This window comes from Macaca mulatta, chromosome 9, assembly GCF_049350105.2.
Source record: "Macaca mulatta isolate MMU2019108-1 chromosome 9, T2T-MMU8v2.0, whole genome shotgun sequence".
NCBI lineage: Eukaryota > Metazoa > Chordata > Mammalia > Primates > Cercopithecidae > Macaca > Macaca mulatta.
Window position 1 is genome coordinate 113,904,293 of NC_133414.1, and position 27,436 is coordinate 113,931,728.

The 27,436-nt window shown below is 52.3% G+C and overlaps 1 protein-coding gene and 2 long non-coding RNA genes across 26 annotated transcripts; 2 read left to right on the forward strand and 1 right to left on the reverse strand.

Moving 5' to 3' along the window:
* Window positions 1-303: 303 nt before the first annotated feature.
* LOC144331301 (uncharacterized) lies at window positions 304-10,157 on the forward strand. The gene is made up of 3 exons (XR_013398339.1): window positions 304-484; window positions 9,126-9,205; window positions 9,447-10,157. It is a non-coding gene; the product is annotated as an uncharacterized LOC144331301 (long non-coding RNA).
* On the reverse strand, window positions 400-26,790 carry KCNIP2 (potassium voltage-gated channel interacting protein 2). Of its 24 annotated transcripts, XM_015147991.3 has the most exons (11): window positions 26,370-26,666; window positions 12,357-12,452; window positions 11,092-11,145; window positions 10,341-10,465; window positions 10,087-10,114; window positions 9,893-9,962; window positions 9,655-9,725; window positions 9,417-9,524; window positions 9,155-9,259; window positions 8,956-9,018; window positions 400-707 (listed from the first exon to the last, which is right to left on the reverse strand). In XM_015147991.3, exons 4-11 carry the CDS (start codon window positions 10,451-10,453, stop codon window positions 420-422), a joined length of 846 nt encoding a protein of 281 aa, XP_015003477.1. In that variant the 5' UTR covers window positions 10,454-10,465; window positions 11,092-11,145; window positions 12,357-12,452; window positions 26,370-26,666; the 3' UTR covers window positions 400-419.
* Window positions 17,599-19,665, forward strand: LOC144331287 (uncharacterized). The gene is made up of 2 exons (XR_013398325.1): window positions 17,599-17,698; window positions 18,724-19,665. It is a non-coding gene; the product is annotated as an uncharacterized LOC144331287 (long non-coding RNA).
* Window positions 26,791-27,436: the final 646 nt, after the last annotated feature.

Consider the following 27,436-nt stretch of genomic DNA (forward strand, 5'->3'; position numbering starts at 1 on the left):
ACCGCAGCTTCTCGTTCTTAAAGAGATAGGAAAGAACTGACCTACTTTTATGGAGATTCTTGTAATATGTGGGCTCATTACATCTGCCTGACCCAGGCTTGGTTCGGTAAAGACACCATTCCAAGGAGCTCAGCTCACCCCTCTGCCTTGAATCATTTTCCCCTAATCCCATTTCAAATGAAATCATTCGTTCATTGCTTCATTCAGTAGACATCTATAGAGCTTGCCTGGTGCTGGGCTCTAGGAACACTATGAGCTCACAGTACGGTGGTGGAGACAAGCCACCACACACGCAGTTCCCACAAGGTGTCCCCAAGAACTTTGGAGCTCAGAACAGGTGATACTCACTCCTCCTTTGGGGAGAGGCCGTGGGCATGGCTTCACTTTTCAGCTGGATTATAAAGGATGTGAAGTTAGCTTTACTGAGCAGGAGGGGAGGGAAGACAGTACTCCAAGAAAGTGGAACGAACAACAGAGTCCAAAGGTAGGGAGGCATGAAAAGCCTGCCTCGTTTGGGAATGGGGAGCGCGCGGTGTGTGCAGTGGGGCATGAGATCCCTTGGGCCTCAGCATGGGCATCGCTTCCTTGGGAAGCCTTCCCTGAGCCCTAGATGGGTTTGGGTCTCCTCGCTGTATGTTCTCAGAGCTCTCTTGTAGTCCTGTCCTAATGCACTTTACGTTTATGTTGCTTGAGAAATCTGTCTCAGCCTGTGAGGTATAAACATGAAATGATGATTAAGACTTAGTAATGTCCATCTTACACTTCAGTCTGATATTTACCTCCTCTAGCCATAGCCCAACTTGTAGTTTCAGGGACTTTCATGGTCCCTCTTCTTTTCAATCCTGGATTGTTGAGATGGGGGTTAGGAGCAAGCGTTTTTTGTTTGTTTTTTGAGACGGAGTTTCACTGTCGCCCAGGATTACAGGCGTGAGCCACCGCGCCCGGCCAAGCATTTTCTTAAGGAACCTCCTGTGCTGAGAGTTAGGGGCCGTAGCAGCTTCACTGGATATTGTGGTCCGTTGGGGTTGAGAACACAACTTTTTTTTTTTTGTAAGATAAGAGGTCTCACTTTTGCCACCCAGGCTGGTGCAATCATAGCTTAAGTATTGAATTCCTGGGTTCTCAAGGGATCTTCCTGCCTCAGCCATCCCGAGTAGCTGGGACTATAGGTGAGTGCCCGACACCACACTCATTTAATTTGTTCATTTTTGGTAGAGACAGGGCTCTCAACATCTTGCCTGAGCTGGTCTCGAACTCCTGGGCTCAGGTGATCCTCCAGTCTCAGCCTCCCAAAGTGCTGGGATTACAGACATGTGCCACCTCACCTGGCCGAAAAGAAGCTTTATCTGAGAAATGTGAGTCCTCTTAAATTATCAGGCCCAGATCGCTGGGTGCAGTGTTGGTGTTTGCAACCAGCCTGGGCAATATTGCCAGACACAGTCTCTAGAAAAATATAAAAATACAGCGGGCGTGGTGGCTCACGCCTGTAATCCCAGCACTTTGGGAGGCTGAGGCAGATGGATCACCTGAGGTCGGGTGTTCAAGACCAGCCTGACCAACATGAAGAAACCCCGTTTCTACTAAAAATACAAAATTAGCTGGGCATGGTGGCAGATGCCTGGCAGGAGAATCACTTGAACCAGGGTTGCTGTGAGCCGAGATAGTGCCATTGCACTCCAACCTGGGCAACAAAAGCTAAACTCCATCTCAAAAAGAAAAAAAAAAGCCAGGCATAGTGATGTGTACTTGTAGTGCTAGGATCTCACCATTGCACTCCAGCCTGAGCCACAGAACAAGACCCTGCCTCTTAAAAAAAAAAAAAAAAGAAAAATTAAAAAATTAAAAAATAAATTTTTTTTTTTTTTTTGAGACGGAGTCTTGCTCTTTCGCCCAGGCTGGAGTGCAGTGGCTGGATCTCAGCTCACTGCAAGCTCCGCCTCCCGAGTTTACACCATTCTCCTGCCTCAGCCTCTCCAGTAGCTGGGACTACACGTGCCCGCCACCTCGGCCGGCTCATTTTTTGTATTTTTTTTTTTTTAAGTAGAGATGGGGTTTCACCACGTTAGCCAGGATGGTCTCGATCTCCTGACCTCGTGATCCACCCGTCTTGGCCTCCCAAAGTGCTGGGATTACAGGCTTGAGCCACCGCGCCCGCCCTATAAATAAATCTTTAAAAATTAAAAATAAATAGGCCCAGCGAGGCATTACAATGACAGAATCAGCCAGGCTCAGTGGCTCACGCCTGTAATCCCAGCACTTTGGGAGGCCAAGGCAGGCAGAAAGTCAGGAGAATAGCCTGGCCATCATGTTGAAACCTCGTCTCTACTAAAACTACAAACAATAGCTGGGCGTGGTGGTGCGTGCCTGTAATCCCAACGATTTGGGAGGCTGAGGCAGGAAAATCACTTGAACCTGGGAGGCAGAGGTTACAGTGAGTCAAGATTGTGCCACTGCCCTCCAGCCAGGGCAACAGAGTGAGACTCGGTCTCAAAAAAAAAAAAAAGGAATAAAATGACAGGATCACATCCTACACCTCCCTCCTTTGAGCTAGGTAATCATCTCTTGACACTGTTTGCTGTTGCCACACAAGTAGCTATAAATTAACCTAATAATGTTGTACTGGACACTCTAACACATACCCTATAGTTTAACAATATATAGTTAGTCAATAGCTTATGTTATTTTAATGTAAATTCTTGGTAAATAACTCAGGAACTGCCTCTTCTTTTCCTATAAAAATCCACTTGTAACTGCTACTAATCAGAGTGTCTATTTAGGGCAACTTGAATCTATGCTCCTGGGTTGCAATCCTCAAGCTTATAATAAACTCTCTACTTGTAGTCATTTTGCCTCAGTTTCTTCCTTATAGGTTGACAGGAGATTTGGGGGCTGTCATTCTGGCTGATGTCCTTAGTCTCATGACATTTTCCTCTTTGCCTTACATCTCATCCCATGGCGACCGCCAGCAAGTCAGTAGCCACGATTTCTCCTACTTTCCACAGTCCAGTCTCATAGGGAAGGTTGGCCCCATTTCTGTGTCCCTCAAATTTGAAGAGTGGTTCTTGCTACATAACTGCTATACACTTTCTCACCATACCACACCTCTCCCCACCCACCCCCAACACCTACAACAGTAAACAGTGCTTAGTATACCTATGATGAATATTTGTGGAATGAATGAGAGAGGACCCTGCCCTCACAGATTTTACATTCTGTTTGGAGAACCAGACAATAACAAATTCAGTACACACATAGGAACTCACAGTTTGTGGTAAGGGCTATGAAGGGAAGAAACCTACCAACTGCATCAAGGAGCTACTTCAGACGGACAAATAGGAAGGAGTAATTTAGGTGAGTAGTGATAGTGGCTTGGGCTAGGAAACAGCATCAGAGACAGAGAGAGGTGGTGTACCTTTGGTGGTGGAATTGGTGATGGATTAAATGGGGGTGGAGGGAGAATGAAGGAGAGGAAGAAATGAAGACTTCTAAATTTTGACCTGAGCAACTAGATGAATGTTGGTATCATTTACTGAGATGGGAAAGACTGGAAAGGCATGAATCTAAGCTCCATTTTGAACATGTTAAGTTTAACCATTACAGATCCACATTAATATATCAAATAGGCAATTGGACTAGGCACGGTGGCTCATTCCTGTAATCTCAGCACTTTGGGAAGCTGAGACTAGAGGAGGATCACTTGAGCCCAGGAGTTAAAGAGCAACCTGGGCAACATAGTAAGACCCCATCTCTACAAAAAATTAAAACATTAGTGGGGTGTGGGTGGCACACACTTGTAGTCCTAGTTACTCTGGAGGCTGAGGTGGGAGGATCACTGGAGCCCAGGAGTTTGAGGCTGCAGTGAGCTATGATTGCACCACTGTACTCCAGCCTGGATGACAGGAAAAAAAAATTAAAAAAGGCAATTGGATAGATAGGTTTTAGATTTCAGAAGAGAGAGTTCTGGGGATATAAACTTAGGAGCCTCTGCATATCGATGGTGTTTAAAGCCATGGGATTAGGGGTGGTTTGGAAAAGAGGCTTAGGTCTGAGCTGTGGGGCCTAAGATTTAAAATTCAAGTTGAGAAGGATGAGTCTATAAGGGAGGGCTGAGAAGGAGTAGCCAGAAGGGCCTGAGGAAAACCAGGAGAGTAGGAAATACTGGAAGGCAAGAAAGGAGAGTATTTTGAGATGGAGCAGCTGACAACATTCAGAACCCAACCAATGGCCAAGATGAAATAACCTGAAGCTGGCGTGGTGGCTCACACCTGTAATCCCAGCACTTTGGGAGGCTGAGGCGGGTGGATCGCCTGAGGTCAGGAGTTTGAGACCAGCCTGACCAATATGGCGAAACCCCATCTCTACTAAAAATATAAAAATTAGCCGGGCATGGCGGCATGTGCTTATAATCCCAGCTACTCGGAGGCTGAGGCAGGGGAATCGCTTGAACCCGGAAGGCGGAGGTTGCAGTGAGCAGAGATCACTCTACTGCACTCCAGCCTGGGCGACAATCTGAATGCCAACCTACTGTTTTTTTCTGGATCTCATCTGTAGGCTTGGGCTCTGGGGCACTTCTCAGCTTACTAGCAGTTCTCTGCTTCTATTCCACTAAACTTGAATCTATCTTCGAAAATGGAAACTGGGCCAGGCAGAGGTGGGCAAATTGCTTGAGCTCAGAAGTTCGAGACCAGCCTGAGCAATGTGGTGAAACTCTGTCTCTACCAAAAATGCAAAAAATTAGCCAGGCATGGTGGTGCGCACCTGTGGTCCCAGCTACTTGGGAGCCTGGGGTGGGAGGATCACCTGGACCTGGGAGGTAGAGGTTGCAGTGAGCTTAGATTGTGAGACCCAGTCTCAAACAAAAGAAAAACAAGTGTCTCCATACCTATGTAATTGTATACACACATTCACCATGTCCTTTCATCCACTATTATTTACTGAAGGCCTATTATGTGTCAGGCCTCAAGAATAAGATGGTGAAGAAAAAAACCCTAGTCCAGGAACTCAGGGAGCCCTCAGGAACTTACAGGGTATTGGAGAAGACAAGTAAATAATTACCCAAGTAAGTATATGGTTACAAACTGAGAAGTGCCATAAAGGAAAAGCAGAAGGCATCATGAGAGCCTGTCACAGCCTGCACAATCCTTTGCTTGGATTATGCATAACATGCACAGCATCCAACCCTTCACATACAACTCTTTTTTTTTTTTTTTTTGAGACGGAGTCTCGCTCTGTCGCCCAGGCTGGAGCACAGTGGCGCAATCAATCTCAGCTCACTGCCGGCTCTGCCTCCCAGGTTCACACCATTCTCTTGCCTCAGCCTCCCAAGTAGCTGGGACTACAGGTGCCCGCCACCACACCTGGCTAATTTTTTGTATTTTTAGTAGAGACAGGGTTTCACCGTGTTAGCCAGGATGGTCTGGATCTCCTGACCTTGCGATCCGCCCGCCTCAGCCTCCCAAAGTGCTGGGATTGCAGGCGTGAGCCACCACACCCAGCCCACATATGACTCTTTACTGTGCCCAAAGGCCACTGCTGACAGACTTGAGGGATTGAGTCTAGTCTCAGTCCTGCTACAAACTCACTGAGTGACCTTGAGCAAGTTTCCCTTCTCTGAGCCTGCTTCTTCTATAAAATGGAGAGTTAAGACTAGATCACATGTTCTTTTTTTTTTTTTTTTTTTGAGACAGAGTCTCACTTTATTGCCCAGGCTGGAGTGCAGTGGTGCCATCTCAGCTCACTGTAACCTCCGCTTTCCACTTCAGGCGATTCTCTGGCCTCAGCCTCCCAAGCAGCTGGGATTACAAGCATGTGCCACCATGCCCAGCTAATTTTGTATTTTTAGTAGAGACTGGGTTTCACTATGTTGGCCAGACTGGTCTTGAACTCCTGACCTCAAGTGATCCACCCACCTCAGCCTTCCAAAGTGCTGGGATTACAGGCATGAGCCGCTGCACTCACTCTAGATCACAGGTTCTTAACTTAGGACCCTTAGATGAGCTAAAGGGATACAAAAATGCATGGGAATTCTTGCATTTTTTTTTTCTTCTCGATAATGAGCCCACAGCTTTTATCAGATCTTTATGCTGACGACTCAAAGAAACCCAAGGACCCAAGGAGCAGATGGCTCTTTGATGATATAAGCAGGGAACACAGATGATAAAACAATGGACGCTATAAGTGAGTTTTTGCTTCTTGGACAACATATCCCTCCCCTTGACTTTGTCATGAGGGAGGAGAAGGCCTGATACTCCCCTATGGATGGTGAAATTTAGTCACCACATAATGGTGACCCAGAGAAAGGAGGAGAGGAACCTACCATTGGTGCGTCCCTCTGCAGGAGCAGAACACAGAATAAAGAAAGAGTGGGAACACACAAAGTCCGTGTCATCCTTTGTGCCATCTGCCTCATGGTGACCTGCGCTGGGTCCACTCCATCTCATTCCCCCATCATTCCTGGCTGGGGTATGGACACAAAAAAATATTTATCTATACTGGAGGCAAGGTTGGAATGTTGACACAAAGGAACTTTCATTAGAAACTAAAGGGAGGGGCTGTGCACGGTGGCTCACGCCTGGAACCAGCACTTTGGGATGCACAGGCAGGCAGATCACATGAGGTCAGGAGTTCGAGACCAGCCTGGCCACCATGGCGAAAACTCTGTCTCTACTAAAAATACAAAAATAAGCCGGGCATAGCAGCGCACGCCTGTAATCCCAGCTGTTCGGGAAGCTGACGCCGGAGAATTGCTTGAACCCAGGAAGCGGAGGCTGCAGTAAAGCCGAGATCTGGCCACTGCACTCTAGCCTGGGCGAAAGAGAGAGATTCCATCTCAAAAAAAAAAAAAAAAAAAGAAGAAGAAGAAGAAAAAAAGTAAAGGGAGCCCCCTCAAAAGAAAGCACTTTGAGATTAACTAAAAAGTCTGTAAATTAGAAATCTGTGATTCAACTTGTAAGAATGTCAGCTAAAAAACAGCTTGCTTGGCACAGTCTTTGGGACATCAGTGTCCTGTCCTTCCTTCCTTGTCTCCTCTCAGGCTGTGTGGGAGGGAGATTCATGTGGGGGCCTGAGGTTCGGTGGGTTTCCAACCATTCCAGAGCCTATGTCTCAGTCTCATGCCAAGGTATGGCCAACTATGGAAAAGAAAGCTACTTTCCTGGGGATCTAAAAGGCTGCAGGTGCATGAGTTAGGGGTTGTGTAGTATTTGTAGGTGGGAGGGACAAAAGGCAGAGACGGCAGCCTGTGCATAGCCATTGTGTTTTATTAGATCTGGTATAGTTCTTATTTTACAAAATATATAGAAGAGCCCAAAATGCAAAGCAGTCAACAGTCTTCTGATGGGGAAGGGGGCTCTCTGGGGGCCCTCCCCTCAGATTCTGGCTGACTGGGAGGGTAAGCTGAATGGGACGAGCAGGTGTGCTAAGGGATGGCAGCATGGCTGGGGTGCTGACAATGGGGTTGGAACCTGGGTCCTATGGTCCCTGCCCTCTGAGTGTGCTAAGGGGCATCTCTGGGTAGATTGAGTAGAGCAAGAGGAGACTCTAGGGAACTGAGGAGGTTATCTGGGGGGTTGGGGAGAGCCCGGGTTGATTGAAGATCCTAGTGAATGCCCCCACACTGGGTTCAGATGCTATGCCTGCCTCCCTCCTTCCCTCTCCCTTCTAAGGCATCCACTGTGGGGAGTGATAGGCCCCAAGTTCAGGAAGGTCCCAAGTCTATAGAGAACATGGGAAACAAAAACTCAAGTCACAGCCCTCAAAACAGGGGCGATGAGCAGGGAGGGTGGGATGAAACTTTGGCAGGCATCAGCCAGGACATCTCCTATCCACATTCCCCTGCCACAACCACCACCAACACATGCAGGAAGGAAGGAGAGGAAGCAATGCCAGGGATATGCCAGATATCTAGCCCCAGGCTCTCCATGGATATCGAGGAGGGTATGGAAAATATCTGGGGCATTTCCAAGGAGACAAGGTCTTCTGCAAAGCCTGGAAACTTATATTTTGATGGCCTGTGGTAGCAGACCTGTGGAACTTGGAGCTATAACCTGGTATGCCTGAGCAATCACATTGTGTCCAGGCCTTTCTATTCTCAACCCCAGCCACCTCCTAGGACCTATCCATTGACTCAGGCCCAAGATTTCTCCCCTATACATTCTTGTCCCCCTCCCACAGGGCTCTCAAAGGCTGGTCTGAGAAGCCAGCCAGTGCCAAGAATGGAGCATTCTCTCTGAGAAGGGAGTTTTAGGGGAAATGTTTATGAAGTCAGGGATGGGGGAAGCACCATAGCAGGAGACATCTGTCTAGTGTGTTTCTAGAGTGGGGGTAGGAGGTGGGGAACCACTCAGTTCCTACAGGAGGGGCACTCTCAACACTGGGTGTCAGGCAGGAAGCGGGTGAGAGCTGGTGGAAGTTGGGAACACCCCCCAAGATGCACTCTGCCCACTCTCTGGCCCCTTCAGCTCCAGAGATCTGGACTACTGAATCCCCAAGCTCTTGGATCCCTCCAGCCCCCAGGGAGGCCTAGGACAAGGATAGACCTGGGAAGAGAAGGGTGAGGTCCACCTGGACTAGGGTTAGAGCATGGTCCCCCCAGGAAACACTGACCCCCTCTCCTGGGGGCTAGATGACATTGTCAAAGAGCTGCATGGACCTCATGATGTTCTCATCCTGTGGCCATGGTGTGAGCGAGGCAGATTGAAGAGACAGAAAGAGAAGGAGCTTATCAGAGACAGGGAGAGGGACACTGAGTCACAGATGGGGACATTCAAAGGCACAGAGGAAGGAGATGCCCAGAGAGACCTGAGGTAGGGAAGGGGTAAGCCTCCCACAAAGGAATAGGATTGAAATGTGGGGGTGAGATGGGGAGGTGGTATTCTGCCCAAAGAAGTTTTTCCCTACATTACTAAATCAGGCCTGAGTCCAGGTCAGGGTAATGTCGAGGGCAGGGAGCTGTACCTTTTGACAAGACTCAATGAATTCCTCAATGGTCACCACGCCATCCTTGTTTCTGTCCATCTTCTGCAAGAAGGTGGTCAGGCAGGGAGAACAGGAGGGATGGGCAAGAGAGGCAGACAGAAGTCAGGTGAGTTCCCTGCTGGTTCTTGGTCTCCTTCTCTTCACTCCAGGGCCCTCCAGCCTACCCAGTCCCAAGTACCTGGAAGAAGTTCTCCACATGTTCCCTTGGGGCCTCCTCCCGGAGTGCAGGGTATGTGTACTTGCCCATCATGTCGTAGATGGACTTCATGATGTCAAGCATTTCCTGTTAGGCCAAGAGACAAGAGGATGCTTCCTCAGAGCCTCCAGCCTCCCTTGATCCCTTGCTTGTGGGCATATATGGGTCATATTTCCCTCCCATCACCCTCTGCACACCACCCCCATCAGTGCCACAGCCCCCCAGCCCTTCAGTTGCCCTGCACCTCCTTGGTGATGCAGCCATCCTTGTTGAGGTCATACAAGTTGAAGGCCCAGTTAAGCCTGTCATCTACAGTTCCCCGAAGAATCACGGACAAACCAGCCACAAAGTCCTGGGAAGGAGGCAGGAGGGAGCTGTGTCTTCAGGTACTCTTCACCCAACCCCTTCCCTGGGTTTGGCCTGGAGATCCTGGCCCTGAAGTCCAGGAAACAGGCTTCCCTGGCCCACCTCGCCCAGCTCACCTCAAAACTGACCGAGCCATCATGGTTGGTGTCAAAGGCATTGAAGAGAAAAGTGGCATAGGTGCTGGAGTCTGCAGGGTGAGTGTGGAGAAGTTGGCTTCCACACAGGAGAGGACTTCCTCCTTCTATGGAGCTCCCCATACCCCCCATCACCTTGGCATTCCCAGCCCCTCCAGAATCCCTCCCTCCCTCAGCCTAGAGAAGGACAGCTGCTGCCCTTTGCGCCTTGTCCCCTCACCTCCTTGAGGAAAGAACTGGGAGTAAATTTGCTTGAAGTTCTCCTCATTGACAATTCCGCTCGGACATTCCTGGAAGGAGAGAGGGCACCAGGCTGAGGGCAGAGACAAAATCCCCTTCTATTCACCACCCCCACCCTCCATGGCCCAAGACTCCCAGGGAGGGGGATAATCTTCAAGCCTCCAGAGGACTCACCACGTGGCTCATGTGATGGGAGGCAAGACTTCTTTCCCAGTGCACAAATAAAAAACATGGAACGAAACTGACAGTCTACAGGCGCCGCTTCCGTTCCGGCCCCGCCCCAGAACCTCCAGCTAGAAGTTCAGTCTCAGGGCCTTGCCTCCCTTCCACCCAGCACCTCAAGCATCCAAGCCATGCTTTCTGGGAAGCTGTGGACCGGCTTGGGTCCTCCTGTTCCCACCCTGAGTTTGGCCTCGCCTTGCACTCACGTTCTTGAAGCCCCGGTACAGGACCTGCAACTCCTTGCGCGTGAATTTGGTTTGCTCCTGCAGCTGCTCCAGACCCTCAGGCCGGTGACACACGGTGGACAATTCAAATTCATCCTCCACGCTGTCTGCGGAGCGGTGAGGACAGCTGCGCCTCAGGCCCGGCCTCCGCGACCCATCTTCAAATCACTGACCCATTCACCCCCTCCCCGCCCCCGGTCCCATCCGATGCTAGAGACCAGGCTGCCAGTTCCCTAGGCCCCGAGCCGAGAACACTGAGGCAAGGAGAAAAGATGCTGGCTATCTTCGAGGTCTATCAGCAGTTCAAGGCCTGGCCTGGCCCCAGAGCCGGGGATCCGACTCAGTGCTCGCCCCTGGGCCCTGGATCCCTGTTTGGAGGGGAAGGCCCCCAGCTGCATCTTCGTTTCAGAAAGGAAGGAGTGGGAAAAGCGCGTTCAAGAGGGGGCGTCTAAGGGTCGGAGCTCCGGGCCTTCGAGGACCAACTCAGATCCGCCCAGCCCCGGCCTTGCCCCGCCCAACCCCCTCCCCTCGCCCAGCCCAGCCCCATCTATCCCAGCCATGCCTAAGCCATGCCCCGCCCAGCTCAGCCAACCTACATCCAGACCCCACCCCCGACCCCAACTCAGTCCCGCCCCGGCCCCAATATCCAGCCCCCAGGCAAGAGCCCCCCACCCCAAGATGGCAAAGCCGCCCTGCCCCGCCCCGCCCCGCCCCCACAAGGAGCGTAAGTCACCTGGGTCCAGCAGGCGGGGTCTGTGGGGGCGGAGGGAGGCTGGGGCGGCTAATGCTGAAGGGAGCGAACTGTCACCGAGAAAGCGGAAGACCCGGCCAACTGCAGACACACACCTGGCCCCTCACACTCAGAGCAAACCTCACACCCTAGCCCGCGCGAAGGCACACCCAACCAGCACAGACACACACGAAACGGACCCATGCACACAAGCTTGCGGGACTCACGCCTGTCCTTTTTCGACCCACGTGTGGGACCCATCTATGTTCAACACAACAGCACGCTCAAATAACTACAAGGCGGGCCTTTATGGTTTGCAAAATGCAGTATGATCCTACGAGGTAGGCAAGGCCCAACTAAGGAAATGGAGACCTAGAGACAAAGCGAGGTCACTCAACTCGAGATCACTCAGCAGGGGACCAGGCTGGGATAGAAAACCCAAATACCCTGGTGTCTGAAGGAGGGCAGGCGCCATCCTCTACACCTGTCACCATCCTGTCGGGGCATAGGCAACACACATCAGAGTTCCAAAATACAGTGGGGAAGGGGGCGGCCGCACGGAGTTGAAGACACTAACCCAGCTAAGCCACATACGGACCCTCACGGTCGCCTGGTCTCGCCACAGCTACACAGGCTCAGGCCTCAGCCCGGTCACACTGGTCACACCCACACTCTCGGGTCCCACAGCTTTGCGGGAGCAGTGACACCCACACACGCTCAGGCCCCGCCCCCAACTGACCACGCCCACACACGCTAGCTTCAGTCGCATATGAGCACGGCAGCCACGCCCCCTTATGCTGCAGCCCAGCCAGCACCCACCCCCCGCCCCCACCACGCTGGTCATGCGCCCCCCAACACACACACACACACACACACACACACACACACGCAGGCCTGGGGCACCCCCCTCCTCCACACGCAGGACTGGGGCACGTCTCCTCCTCAACACACACGCGGGCCTGGGGCATGCCCTCCACACACACACACAGGCCTGGAGCACGCTCACACACACGCACACACACACGCAGGCCTGGAGCACGCGCGCACACACACGCAGGCCTGTGGCATGCCCCACCCCCACACACGCAGACCTGGGGCACGCCCTCCCCCCCACATACACACATGCAGGCCTGGAGCACGCGCACACACGCAGGCCTGGGGCACACGTGCACACACACGCGTAGGCCTGGGGCACGCGCGCGCGCACACGCACACACACGCACGCACACATCGGGCCCCGCCCCCGGAAGCACATGAGAGGCACTTGCTTTCACTGACTGAGGGCAGGGCTTGGGGCCCGCAGCAAGGCAGCAGCTTGAGGAATCGCTGCTTCAGCGCTTTTTTAGTGGGCCCTGGAGGGTGGCCTGGGAAGAGAGAAGACCCCGGGAAGGCGCATTAACTCCCATTGTCCCTCTGTTCCCTGTCCCCTCCCCACCAGTCACAAATCAACCCCATCTGGGGATGGGGCTGGGGGAGGAATTAAGGGGGAGGAAAGGAATGGCAAGGGTGGTTGGAATTGGGTTAGGGGAGCCCAGTGGGTCCATAGAGGTGAGGCTTAGGCACTTTGTTTAATGGGACGTGGCGGATGACAGCAAGGCAGCAAGGATGAGGTGGCAGTGGCCTCAGTGTCTTTGCTGACCTAGTACCCTTGGCTCAAGTGCCATGGCTGGACCTCTTAGGATGATGTCCAACTCAAGGATTGCCTGGGTAAGAACACCTCTCTCATACACATACCTATAGTGACAGGGCGTGTATAGTGACATGTAGAGCAATACATCACAGTCATGGGTGCCAGTGACAGCTTGAAATCCAGTAATTCACACCTGATGGTCTAATATGTATGCTCCAACACACACACACACACACACACACACACACACACACACACACACACACAATGAACTGCTACTCCTTAACAAACAAATACAAATGTGACCTAAGTAAAACAGGGTGCACACACATGGAGACCCATACAGGCCATCTCACATACAGCATGATCAAACCACACAAGAACACACAATGCCTCTGGGACATCATGACCCGTGAGTCTACAAAGAACACTATGACATTGTGACCTTATAACATGATACATATCAAGGTTGTCATGACACTTACCCATATCACACTGTGCCCTGGGTCCCCATGGCATCCAGATATCTAAGGCTTACCTCAATACCTCACCCACAGAGGCTTCATTTTTCCTGGGTACACCCACTTTTCTTTCCTATAACCCCTCCTCATTCCAAGGCGCCCAGAATCTTTCTGCCAAAGGGCAGGGTTCCTCATCAGCTAACTCATCTACCCTAAACTGCGGCCCCTTCACAGTCTTTTCCAGTATGCTTGCTCTTTGAGGGTGAAATAATAGTAAACTTTGAGGCAATAAGAGATCTTGGAGGGGAATATTCTGGTCTATTGTGGGGCTATCCAGGGCCCACTGATCATGGCTCCCCTTCCCTTCTTCTCCCCTTATTTCTGCACATTTTCTACAGCTCTAATTGCACCCCCAGAGGACCCTCAGTGTTACTCTGTGTGTGTGTGTGTGTGTGTGTGTTTATCTGTGTGTCTGTGTGTCTCCCAGCTGCACTGCATCCAGATTCCTAGGTCAGAGCCCACTGGATCTGACACAGTGGCTAAAGCCGGCCTCAGTCCATTCCTGGAGGGGTCCAACTTCCTTTAAAGGTTACTCCCTCTCCATATACCCCACCCTCCCAATCCAGGCTTCACCCTCCAGACCAGGCCCCCTTACCAGGAGGTAGCTGGGTGAGTAACCACCTCCTCTACTTCAACACATCCTTACCTCCCTCCCACCCCAGAAGCCATGGAGAGGTGGGAGGGAGGTGGTGGGCAAGGCAGGGGGATCGATGGTGGCCTGGCCTCCGGCCCAGGGCTCCATTAGCCTGGACTCTGGTTTCCCGAAGCCGGATTGCGCCTGGAGCCTCCAATGGTGTAGTCGCCCAACTCGGGGTGGCTCTCCTGCCCCCTACCCCAGCCCCCTATCTGTTTCCAAGCCTCTGTCTCCTCTAAAGGTGAGAAGAGAATGGCTGCCTTCAGCCCAAAGCGCCTGGGATTCCCAGATGCCCCCTCTTTCCCCTTTCCCATCTAAAATGAATGGCAAGTTAGAACTCAATCAATTTCACCTTTTCCAGATTGAATGAGAACAAGCTCAGCCCAGCTGTCCCAGTTCATCTAGGTCCAGCTCCCTGTTCCCCACTCCACCCTAATAAATGCAGCAGAGGATGGAGGGTGAGCTAAGAGTTTTCTGCTCTTACTGAACCCTAGAGCAGGCAATTCATGGACCTTCTCTTGTTCCCAGCTTCCTTCATATTTTTCCAGTTCTTCCAGGTATCTACCCTGCAGTCCTCCGTCATGGTTCTAGTCTGTCTTCCTGTCCCTGGTGGCACTGGGGAACAGCCATGCTATGGAGTTACACAGTTCTAGCTGTGAAGAGGAGGGGGAGGTCAAAACTCCCAAGGGGGAGGCAGAAGTGCTCTCCTCTCCACCCCAATATTACTCTCCCTACTGACTTTCAGGTGGGGTGGGGAGGGGAGTTGATTTTCCACTCCCAATGTGTAGGCCCTAGAGACCATTCTGTACTTGGATCCTGATAGGAGCCTGGAGAGGCAAGGGGACTTGGGAAGTAGGGTCCCTGATCTGATCCACTCCTCATCCCCAATCAGAGCTGGGCTATAAATGTCTCCTTCACAATGTTCACACTCTTCCCTCCAGAACCCACCTCCTCCCAAGCCTTGGGTATGGAGCTGGTATATCCTCAGGAAACTCTGGAAACAGCCACATGCACAACCTGATACCCAAACAGGCTCAGCCACACACTGTGCCACTCAGGCCTGGCCACATCCACCTTCTCACAAAGCCACATGCCCTGTCACTCTCACACATACAGTCACATCCCTGTTCCATACGCAGGCTCACAGTTACACACTTTGTACTCTCTCACATACAGGAACACAAAGTCACACCCTGTGTCTCTCACACACTGAGCCCACACACCCCATAAGCTACACTGCATGGATGGAGGTGTGGAGAAGATGCACAGGCACCATGGTGGGTCCCTGATTCCAAAAAGGACCCCCCAGAAATCTGGTGTTATCTCAGGATCCCTAGAACCTCCCTCCTCTACTCCAGACACTCCTTCCCTATCTCCAGACCCCTCCTGGTATCCCCCAGGATCCCCTCACCTCCTCATCTCCACACCCCAGTCCTCCCACACTGTACCCCTCATCACCTCCTGACACCTTGTCCCCCAGATTCCCTCCTCCCTCCGTATCTACTCCTCGAGGCCTCCTCTTCACCTCTCCCAGATGTCATATCCCCCAAGCACCCCTACTCACTTCCCAGATCCCTGTCTCATCACTCACCTGCTCATCCCTGCCCCCAGTCATGAAAACAGACAAACACCCTCCCCAGTGCTGTGGGGCAGCTGCCCCACCAGCCAGCAGCTCAGACATGCCAGGACACCTAGATTACCTTCCAAGGAGACAGGCTCAAAGAGGCCAAACTGCTCCAGGACCTTGACAAATAGAGCGAGGACCACGAGCACAGCGACCATCTCCAGCCCTTCCAGGTTCATGGTGGGCCTAGGGCATGGCCCCTACAGGGCCCAGGTTCAGACACGCTGGTTTGCCGCCTCACACCACCTCCCCCTCAGGCTCCCCAGCCTGAGTAGGACTGCCTGCAGCCTCCCTCCCCCTCTTCCTACTAGGATCTCCTCCCTCTCCCCCATCACCCCGCCTCTGCCCCACAAGCCTCCCAACCACAGCCGCCGCCTCTTCCTCTTTGCAGGGCCACCTCAGCCTTTGAACTGGCACCTCCTCAGGAACCTTTGGTGCAAAGAATATGGACCAGGACAGGATAAGATATGGGCCAGAGGAGGGAGGGGGCAGTTGACCCGCCTCTGTCCCTGAGGAGTGCTTCCCCTAGACATCCTGTGGCTACTCTGTGCCAAAGGGAGGGGGCAGAGGGAGGAGCTGAGCTTAGGGAGAAGGCAGGGAAGGGCAGTGTGTATGTGTGTGAGAAACCACCATCTGCACATGTATAAGTAATCAGATGCATGGGTCAGAATATGTTATGGTGGCTAGGTGTTTTCCTGTGTGTATATTCCTATGTTTGTCAGTATGGGAGTGTGTATGTCTCCTCTTATGTGTGTGCTTACACATGACTGTGCACCTGTCACAGAGGTGTGTTTGGCGTACAGTTATGCATTTTGACTCTTGCGTATATGGGTATGTGAGCTGGGTGTCTATGGTCTGCATGTGTGGGAGTGTGTTGAAGTATTTGTGAGCGTGCATGGGGAGTGAGGTTCCTGTGTTTTAGTAGGGTTGTAGGATGTGGGTCTGAAGTTTGTTAGGTGGATGTGTTGTATAATTTGGAGGGTGGGTCTACCATTGTGTCATTGTATTGGCATAGAATTGTATGAGAATAATGGAGGAGAAGGCAGTCACCTCTCCTGCTAGGAGGATACCAGCAATATCGATTTGGTTGCCATAGAGACTGTGAGGAGGGAAGCACTCTCTTCCCACAGGCCACAGACAGTGAAACTGAGGCCCAAGGGATGGGGGGATAAGATACAGTAGCCTAGGCAGAAAAAGGCCACTTAACCCCATCAGGACTCTCTGGGGAGGGGACTTATTGCAGCTGCCTTTGGGGTCAAGAGACCTAAGCTTCTTGGGAAAGGAGGGGGGACTGTGCTGGCTCCTTCTGGCTGGGACTTCATCCAGGAGCAAGCCCTGCCTGCTCCTTGGGAACTGTTATTGAGCTGATGGAGAAGCCCAGCTGCTGTAGGAGGGAAATCTGAACCCTCTAAGGGAGCCACCCCTCCCAGCCAGCATCCCCGGGGTCCCTCCCTCCTCTTCCCTGCCTCTTCTTGGTGGGGTGTGTGTGTGTGTGTGTGTGTGTGTGTGTGTGTATAAAGGGGTGGGGATAGGCCTACAGAGCCAATGAGCCACAAGACTAGGGCCTCTGGGTTAGTAATACCATTACTACCGCTGCTGGCTAACGGTGACTGAGCATTGACTATGTAATAGATAAAGCACTATGTGCTTACAGGCGATGTAACACTGAATTTCACAATAAACCTATGAAGCTTGTACTATTATCCTCATATTACAGGTGGTGAAACTAAGTCAAAGAGAAGTTAAGCAAATCTTCAAGATCAGAGCTTCAATTTTAACCTAGTCTGACTCAGCCTTCACTCTAAACCACCACACTACACTAGCTCCCTTCTTGGAAAGCTGGCCCAGCCGAGAGCCCCAATTTAGGGGGACTGGCCCCAGAAAGAGCCGTCCCTCTTGTCCAGCTCTGGGATGACTGTGTCTCAACCCAATTTGTGGGGTGGGGACTAGTCCCTAAGGCCCCAGTTGAGGTTGCCTGATCTGCAGTTCTATACAGCCACCACTGGGGGGCAGGCGTCCAACCTCACACGGTACCATACCCCTTCCTTCTGCCTGACCTGCCCCATCCAGGGAAGGGGTGGGAAGATGACGCTTCACATAGGCTTTTTTTTTTTCTTTTCTTTTTTTTTGAGACAGGGTCTTGCTCTGTCACCCAGACTAAAGTGCGGTGGCGCTAGCGATTCTCGTGCCTCAGCCACCGAGTAGCTGGGATTACAGGCGTGCACCATCACGCCCACCTGATTTTTATATTTTTAAGTAGGGTTTTGTCATGCTGGCCAGGCTGATCTCGAACTCCTAGCCTCTGAAGTGATCTGCCCCCGTCGGCCTCCCAAAGTGCTGGAATTCCAGGCGTGTGCCACCGCGTCCAGCTTCAAATAGGCTTGGCCTGTTCCACTCCTTTCCCCTAGGAAAAAGTCTATTCAGGGACTGCTTGCCATTTGTCACATCTTAGAGGTTACTGATTTACAGATGAAACCAGCAAATACCTCCCTATGACTGTCCAACTTCCACCCCTGGCATTTAACATTCTTCCCTCTACCCTTATTAGGGTACTTTTGTTTCAGCCAGTTTGGCCTCCTCACTGTAGCTCAAACACACCAAACTGTCCTATTTCTGTGTTTTTGCTCTTACCATCTCTGTCAGGGCTGCCCTCCCTTCTGCTTTTCCTCTTACCTATCAGTTAGAGGCAGCTTAAATTCCCTTCCCTTCAGAGCGTCCAGCCTTCAGTGGTCTACCAGTAACCTGTCGTTGCAGTCCTCAAAATTCAGCAGGGAATTCTGTAATGTTATCAGTGGGAACAGTAAAAGGTGTTGTTGTAGCATAGTAAGTGATAGGGTGGACTAGGGTGCCAGACTCCCTGGTTTCAAATCCCAGTTTTGCAACTTGCAATAACTGGATGGGCTCTCAACCTCTGTATGCCTGTTTCCCAACCCATATGGTTGCTGAGGAGGGGAAAATAAAATAATATATGGACAGTTGTTAGAATAACACCTAGCACAGGCCAGGCACAGTGGCTCACATCTGAAATCCCAGCACTTTGGGAGGCCGAGGCAGGAGGATCACTTGAGGTCAGGAGTTCAAGACCATCCTGGCCAACATGGTGAAACTTTGTCTCTACTATAAATACAAAAATTAGCCAGAGATGGTGGCACACATGCTTGTAATCCCAGCTACTCGAGAGGCTGAGGCAGGATAATCGCTTGAGCTGGGGAAGCAGGGGTTACAGTAAGCTGAGATCATGCCACTGCACTCCAGCCTGTGTGACAGAGCAAGACTCCACCTCAGGAAAAAAAAAAAAGAAAAAAGAGTAATACTTAGCACAGAGTAACTACTGAATAAGTGTCTGCCACCATTATTATTAACAGCATAACACTCCCCCTTACATTTCTATAGCTCTTAATAGTTCATAAAGCATTTCCACAAAGACTATTATCTCGAGGGCTTCTCATAACAACCCCATGAGATGGGCAGTGAATAGTATTGTACCCATTTTACTAATGAGGTAAATGAGGTACAGAGAGGTAAAGGGCCTTGCTTGAGGTCACCCAACTAACAGGATATGAAGCAGAGATTTGAACCCAGATTTCTCTGTATCAGTCTTGTTTCCTCAAATACATTCCAACCTCCTGGGAGAGCGAAGATGTTAAAAGAAAAACACACAAACAAAAAAAACCTGGACCTACACAAAGTGAGTGCCAGGCTCTGAGCTAGTGCTTGTGCAATGAAGGTGAACCAAATATGCTCTCACTGGGTAGGGAGAGACAGCCCCACTGAGAGAACTCTAAGGAATCTACTCATTCAAAAAATATTTGTAGGATGCCTATAGGTGATAGGAGCTGTTATAGGCAGGTTATGAAATTAGTTATAGCAAAAGCTTCTTAACTGGGAGGTCAGGCTCAAATATCAACTGTCCACCTTAACAAAGAGATCAACATTTGGCCAGGCACAGTGGGTGGCTCATGCCTGTAATCCTAGCACTTGGGAGGCTGAGGAGGTTGGATCATGAGTCCCAGACCAGCCTGGGCAACATGGCGAAACTCCGCTTCTATAAAAAATTAGCCTGGGCTGGGTGAGGTGGCTCATGCCTGTAATCCCAGCACTCTGGGAGGTTGAGGCAGGTGGATCACGAGGTCAGGAGTTCGAGACCAGCCTGGCCAAAATGGTGAAACCCCATCTCTACCAAAAATACAAAAATTAGCCGGGCATGGTGGCACACACCTGTAATCCCAGCTACTTGGGAGGCTGAGTCTGGAGAATTGCTTGAACCTGGGAGGCGGAGGTTGCAGTGAGCCGAGATCACGCCACTGCACTCCAGCCTGGGCAACAGAGCGAGACTCTTTCTCAAAAAAAAAAAAAAAAAAAAAAAAAAGCCTGGCATGGTGGCGCACACCTACAGTCCCAGCTACTTGGGAGGCTGAGGTGGGAGTTCAAGGCTACAGTGAGCCATGATCATGCCACTGTACTTCAGCCTAGATGACAAAGTGAGACCCCATCTCAAACAAATAAACAAAGAGATAATATTTATCCAATATTTATTTTGTGTCCTCGATACTTTACATGTAGTATCTCACTTAGTCCTCATAATAAACCTGAGAGGTAGGATCTATTATTCCTGTTTTTACAGCTGACATGGTCAGAGTGAGTGGTAGTATACCTATCTTGCAGATGAAGGAATTGAAGCTCCCCGCCATTATAAGCTCCCTGCTTATCTTGGGAAAAAAGAGTGATCTTTTCCCCAAGATAACAGCTGACATGCTAATAAAGAATGAGTTTGGCTGGGCGCACTGGCTCACGCCTATAATCCCAACACTTTGGGAGGCCGAGGCGGGTGGATCACAAGGTCAGGAGTTCAAGACCAGCCTGACAAACATGGTGAAACCCCGTCTCTACTAAAAATATAAAAATTAGCCAAGCGTGGTGGCGCTTGCCTGTAATCCCAGCTACTCGGGAGGCTGAGGCAGGAGAATTGCTTGAACCCAGGAGGCGGAGGTTGCAGTGAGCCAAGATCACGCCACTTCACTCCAGTCTGACTGACAGAGCAAAACTCTGTCAATAATAATAATAATAATAATGAGTTTAACCAGAGTCAGTGATCTGTCAGCTCCCTCAGGCAGTCTCTCCAGTATGTGTGGGGTGTCAAGGAATCCTAGGGCCTACAGCTTAGTTTAGGTAAGGGAGTTATGGGTAATAAAATTAAAAAGGGTCAGATTCCATGAAATCTTGAATGCCAAGCCAGACTATTTGAATGGAAAGGGGCCCCACAACAGCACCTCCTTGCTCCCTGCTGCTGATAACTTGCAGTCAGTTGCCCTGGCCCTGGCCCCTCCTTTTCCTAATTCCCACTCTCAACTCTCAGAGACCTTGACCCAACCCCGCCAGGACTCATGGTCCTAGATCAGCCAGGCATCCCGTGGTCGAGTCTGTCAGGAGTGAAAGAGCGAGTTGTTTTCCAGGCTCTCTCTTCTCCCCACTCAGAGAATTCTCAAGTCCTCAGGTTCCGTGAGAAACTTGCCAAATCCATCCTCCCCAAGCATCCCTGTGCCACGAATTTAGCTCTTCACTCAAAGTAAAATCTCAATGGAAGCAATTTGGCAGAGTGGGAACTCAAGGGAAAACTATCTCGAGGCATGAGGTGGGCCTTCCCCATATCCCTCATGTCTTACCACAGAGATATTCCTGTCATTTAGTTATTTATCTCCCCCAGTTCAAATGTGAGTAACACCGCCTTGTGGGGGAACCCACTCTATGCAACTGTCCCACCTTCCCCAGTCTACCTTTGTCCCACCCCCCACTGCCACTGTTAACCCGGCCAGTGAGGACCTCAAAGCCCTTCTCTCAGTCCCCCAGACCCACACCATTCCTAGCTAGGCCAAAGACACTGCAGCCCCCAGTTGCATTGGGTGATTAATGACCTCCCTAGACGTTGGGGCTATTTTGGGTCCTGGAAGTCATGCCTACAATGACTGAGAGCTGGCCCTGCCTGGCTCCAGCCATCTGTCACTGGAGACAGGCCCAAGCAGGGGGCTTGGAGGTTGTATGCTCCCCAGAAGATTTCCAGGTATGGTTCTGGCTCAGGACCATCCATCTACCCTCCTTTTGGGGGATAGATGGCAAGGAGAGGCCACAGGCCCTACCTATACTCCAGGGGCTCAAGTGGATACCCATGGAGAGAGCCAGAAAATGACAGATCTCAGAATGCCACAGGACCAGGTTGTTTTGGTCTGTTTGAGGCCAGGTGCAGAGGGGATGTTGGGTTCTGTGGGCCCTGCCCAAGCAGTCATAAGGAAACACACCTCAGCAGTGCCATGGGATACACACAATTCACACCTCATACACTCCACAAATCTCACACCAAGGTACAACCTCACAAAGGCTACACAACTAACTTAGAGACTCAGGAACCCTCAACACAATCCTAAAGTACAGAACTCCAGGTACACACAGTCTCAGTGTCACAGAATCCCAGTGATCACAACCCCACGGAGACACAGACTCAGCCATGCATAGCCCAGTGATGCACAACTTAGTAATGCACAATCCCATTAATACACACTCCGAGAGAGAGAAAATAGAGACACACAATCCTTAAGCCACACAAGTCTACCCGTCCCACATCATGCATGAACTCACTAGCTGAGTTCATGTCGGTCTAGGCCCATCTCAGGGTTTTTTCCTTCTGGACACTGACCCTTCATCTTAAGACCCCTTCAGCCAAGAAATGCAGGAAATAGCTGAAACTTTTCCCTGATCTGCCGCAAGCCTCCTCCTTTCATCCCTGGGAGGCGCCCTGCTCCTCACTTGAGGCCCCCTCCTCTGCCTTCAGTGAGAAGCCCTGCCCCCTCCACCATTGTGAGGGACCTCGATGTCCCTCTCCTTTGAAGACAGCGCTTTGAAGAGCGCTGTCTTCCTCCTACTCTGTAAGGAGGACCATCCCCTGCTCCGCTTCTGTCCGGGATCTTGCCTGGGAAGCTCTTTTCTTGGAGGGATGTTGCTCCCTCCATCTATGTGAGGGGCCCTTCCCTCCCTACCTCTGCGGAGCTCCTACCCCACTTCGCTCACTCTTTGAAGGATCCTGCCCCTCCCTTCCCTTCCTCATACCTGGGGACAGCGACCCAGTCACCAGCTGGTAGAGAGATCGCGCTGCCTGCCCCAGCGGGCTCCGGCACCTGCGAGGGCATCGGTTCATGGTTTGGCGGAGAGCTCTGCGTCCAAGCTCCGCCCCCAGGGCCCGGGGCGGTCCGGTCTCCGCCCTCACCCGAGTGGGCCCTGCGTGGGCGGCGCGGGAGGGCCGGCCCGGCAGGCATAGGATTGAAACCCTGGAGACTTCCCACGTGCTCCTGGCCGCCTGAGAGGAGCTCACCCTGGCCCCATCATGTGAAGCATCCGCCCCCAAAGTTCCTGGACTAGGGGGGCAGGGAGGGGTGGCACGGACTCAGCCTTCTCAGAGAGCATTTTTCTGGGTTCTGGCGGGGAGGCCAGGCAAGTACATGTGGGTTTTGAGAAAAGAGCTGGATGGGGAATGAACCGTATCTTTTATTGCCTCCTTTCAGCCCCCCTTTCTCCGCCTGTCGCACTCCTCCCCGCACCCTGCACCCTGCCCCCACCATTTTGGCATAAAGAGCCGAAGGAGTAAGAGGACAGAGTTGTCATGGCAACTCCCCACACTTCCACACTTTCTGGACCAATGGAAGACAAGACAGGAGGAAGGAGAGGAGGCCAGTGTATTGAGGTGGCAAAGAAGAGGCGGCAGAGTTGTGTCCCACTGTTTTCTGTCTCCCGGCTCCAAATTCCTTGCTCTCACAACTGTTTCTATTTGCGTTTGTCTCGGTGCGGCAGGTTTACAGACTCTACCACCACACGCTGGCTACAGCCGATTGCTTCGAGAAGAGCCCCACCCCCACCCCCACCCCCACCCCCCCACTTCGGTCCCACTGAGCCCCTTTCCCGGACTCTGGACTCATCCCTATCAGGTTACACTCCAAGTAAACCCTTCCAGGACCCTCTAACGCCTTCAAATTCCTGGGAAAGCCTACGGGAGAGATATAGTCCCGCTCTTTCTACTGGGATCCTGCATATTTGTTTGAAAAGCATACTTTTAAGTGGTGGGAATGACCTCCTAACTCTGGGCAAATCTTATCCACTTGACGGCGACCACCCCATCGCGAAGCAGCTCCGTGCGCATGGCTCCTCGCAGCCACACGGGGGCACCCCCGCCCCGGGAACAATACTCAGGGCCGGAGGGACTCCAAGGAGAGATCCCAGTTCGGGGACCGAGCTCAGGACTGGCCAGTCAGGCTCCAACCCTCTCCGCATCTTCTCTTGGCCTTTCTCTCTTCCACTCAGACAGGGCCGCCGCTAAACGTAGCCTTTCCCCTCGGAACCGCACTGCCCAGCGGCCCCACTGGGCTGGGAAGACCCGAGGGATTAGACAGGGGTCCGGGTGGGGCTCGGACTGTGTTTTGTTTTGTTTTGTTTTCCTAAAGAGTCTCCCAGCTCCGTTTTGAGCTTTGGGTTGGGAGTGGGGAAGCAAAACGGTCGAAGGTACCCAGGATGCCCTGAGGTGTAACTTTCCAGCTGCCTCCCTGCAAGCCTGATGGGCCAGGATGACAGGAGCTGGAGACTACCCTAAATCTGATCCCAGGAATCCCACCTGCAGGCAAGGGAAGGCGAGGCCTGGCGCGCGCTTCAGCACCGCGGACAACGACTCCCCTTCGTGCTTCAGCTTAGGCATCTCGCAGCACTCAGAGCTCGGCGCCGCTGCCCGCCCAGAGTCTTCGTTAACACTGGCGTCCCAACCTGATTTGTCTCCCACTATAAAATAAGCCGCCCTTCGAGATGAGAGCTCCTGGTAGTACTATGTCTACTTTCCAAGTCCTGTGCGGAGCTATCTACAGGTAGGCTGCTGTAGACCCGTACCACGATTCTTGACGCTTGTCAACATTTGACCTTTCCATTTCCCTTGGGAGGCAGGCAGGCAGCCAGGAAGTAACATTCTCTTTTACAGATGAGAAAGGTGAGGCCAAGAAAACAAAAGTCACATAGTTGGTACACTTCTATTCCTGACTGACCTGAGGCAGGGCATCTCCAAATACAAACGCTTCCGCCACCCAGTCTCATTCAAATAGCTAAGTGCGGAAGGGATGGTTCCATTAAGCAGGAGAACCCCTTAAAGCTGGAAGCAAACACTGACTTAATGTGATGGTATTGAAGGCCCCTAGGCCCTTACTACTCTCAAGAATTCTAAGATGGAGGTGGAAACAGAATTCATGGAAGTGCTGGACAGCGGGCCCTTTGGATTCCATCCAGCTCTGAGGGGCATCTGGCATGCTCTCTTATCTGGGGCCAGCCTGAGTGGCTCCCCTGATCCTGACTAGGGCCTTCCCAGGAACAGTGATGGGGGGTGGGGGTAGGCACATGTTCAAGGCACCTCATCCTAGTCCCCTCCCCCTTCCCAGGTCTCAATCTCACTCCCCTCAGGAAGGACAAGGATCATGGCTTCCCTCCACCTCCCCAGCTTTGTTTTGGCCTCAGGGAGACAGCCTCCCTCCTCCCACTCTGCTGGCTTTCTAGAGCAGGCTGCACAATGAGAGACACAAACACACACATGGAAATGTACGAAGGGTGACACAGTCACCTACACAAACACATGGCTCTTCCTACCAAACCCAGGAACATGCACATGCACAGATGTACTGGTCTCACATACCTCCCCATGTGGGAAAGAGAGGATGCCCAGGCAGCCAAGTGGTTTGGGGGGACATACAGGACATCACATGGAACTTCCCAAGCCTAGAGCTTCTAGCTCTGGCTCTGGAGGAGAAGCAAGAGGATGTGTTTTCCTGGGGTTTGAGTGAAGTTCTGAAAGGTTTGTTGGGGGTTGAAGGATTCAGTTGTAAGAATAATCTGAGTACATGATTTGGTGTGGGAAGAGAGGGCTGACCCAGCACTAACTAAAGCCTTCCTACAGGGGCTAGGTGCTAGAGCCATAAGGTCTCTTGGAAACCAGGCTGGGCAGTTGAACACTAGAGTCCCTCCTTGGGTCCACCTGGGCTATTTGCGGAAAACTTGGTGAAGCAGTGGGGTATACTAAAGACCCCTATCTGTACCAGGAAGCTGGAGAGGCAGCAAGGATGAGACACGTCATGGACACTCACAGAGCCCTGCTGCAGACATCACCACATGAAAGTACACAACTAGCACCAAACACTAATCTCACAATCACAAAACACAACACAACCTACTTTAACAAATGCTTGCCCAGAGGGCTTATGGTCATGAAGTCTACAAAGAGACAAGCCACCCTAAAGTGGAGCCCTGACACACTCTGGTAGTTACACACCACTTCATACAGAATTACACACTCAAAACACATCATTGCACATATAACAGAGACACATGGTCAAAACAACTTCATCAGTACAGCCAGGGTCCTATGCAACCTCAAACATCTGACGAGACCATACAGTTGCACTGCCACATACAATCACACTCACCCTAGCTGTCACCAAGCCCAGGGCACATGGCAACCAGCTGTGGGAGGCGCGCGCGCGCACACACACACACACACACACACACACACACACACACAGAATGACAGGCGCTCACGCACGTAACACCTCCCACTCCAGATACCCTCCCAGCCCTGTGTCACATACGCCCACACCTGCTGCCTCTCCACACCTGCCTCTTCTGTTCCTCCCCAACCCCTGCGGGACCCAAGGCTTTGAACCCCAGTGTCCTGCCGCCCAGACCTGCCAGAAGAGTGCCTGGGAATGGGGCAGAGTGTGGGTGCGGGCCAGGTCGGGGTCGGAGAGGCGGAAGGGTGTGGAGGAAGCCACCCTCCCTCCCGCGACCCCCACGTCACTGACTCACCCGTGAGCTGGTCGTAGGATCCGTCCAGGTCTCGGGAATCGGACAAACTCTCCTTGCGGCCCTGGCCCCGCATGGCCCCCGGCGCCCCGCTCCCGCCCGGTCCGTGGGAGGGGGCGCCGGGTGGCCGGGATAGGGCGCTCACACGGCGCCCCCTGGCGGCCTAGTGCACTGTCGGGGCTGGGGGAGTTCGGGTTGAGGCTGTCTGAGAAAGGGCCCGGGGTCTGAGGTCTACCCGGGGGTCCTGGAGCAGGAGAGGGAACACTAGGCAGCAGGTGAGCGCAGAGCCGGAGGCAGAGCGGAGCTGAGCGCGGAGCCGAGCCGAGCCGCCTCTCTCCTCCCGCCCCCTCCCCGCGGCTGTCACCGCCGCCTCCCCCCTTTGGCGCTGCCGGGATTGGCTCCCCCTACCCCCGCCCCCACCCTTGCAGCCCGGGGGAGGCACCCGGTGAAAGGGTGAACTGCAAAGTGCGGGGAAGGAGACTAGCTCCCCAGCAATCTGCCCCTAAACCAAAAGTCACGGGGCTTGTTGGGGGGAGGGTGGAGAAGAGCGCGGGACAGAAGAGCCACACTGAGAGGAAACCCCGCCCCTAATTCTCAGGCACCCCTTCTCCCTTCCCCCTTCGTCAACACAGTTCTGGCTGAGGCAGAGCCTGGGGTATCCTCTCTGAGTCCCCGCTCCGTTTGCCTCCATGTCAGCCTCTATTTTCTCTGTTGTTCCTCCTCCCATGTATGCGTCTCTTGTGGTCCCAGACAGTCCCCACCGTGCTTAAAGCAGGATAGGGATGCAAAGGAAGAGTCAACCCAGCCTCTAATATTAGCAGGCTCATCGTGAGCCAATGGACTACTATTTCGTCTTCTCTCAAGTTCCAGAAGGACCCCAACTCTCACCCACTCCACAACCCCGTCTCTGGAACCTATTCACTCTCAGGGTGCCTCCTTCACTGATCTAATGACCCCCAATAGACCGACTAGGAAGATAAGAAAACTAGTGAACCATGTCAGTTTCTCAGACATCCTTGCTCTTTTGTTCCTCCCCTGCAGCAACTTTTCTGCCCTTCTCTTTTGTCACC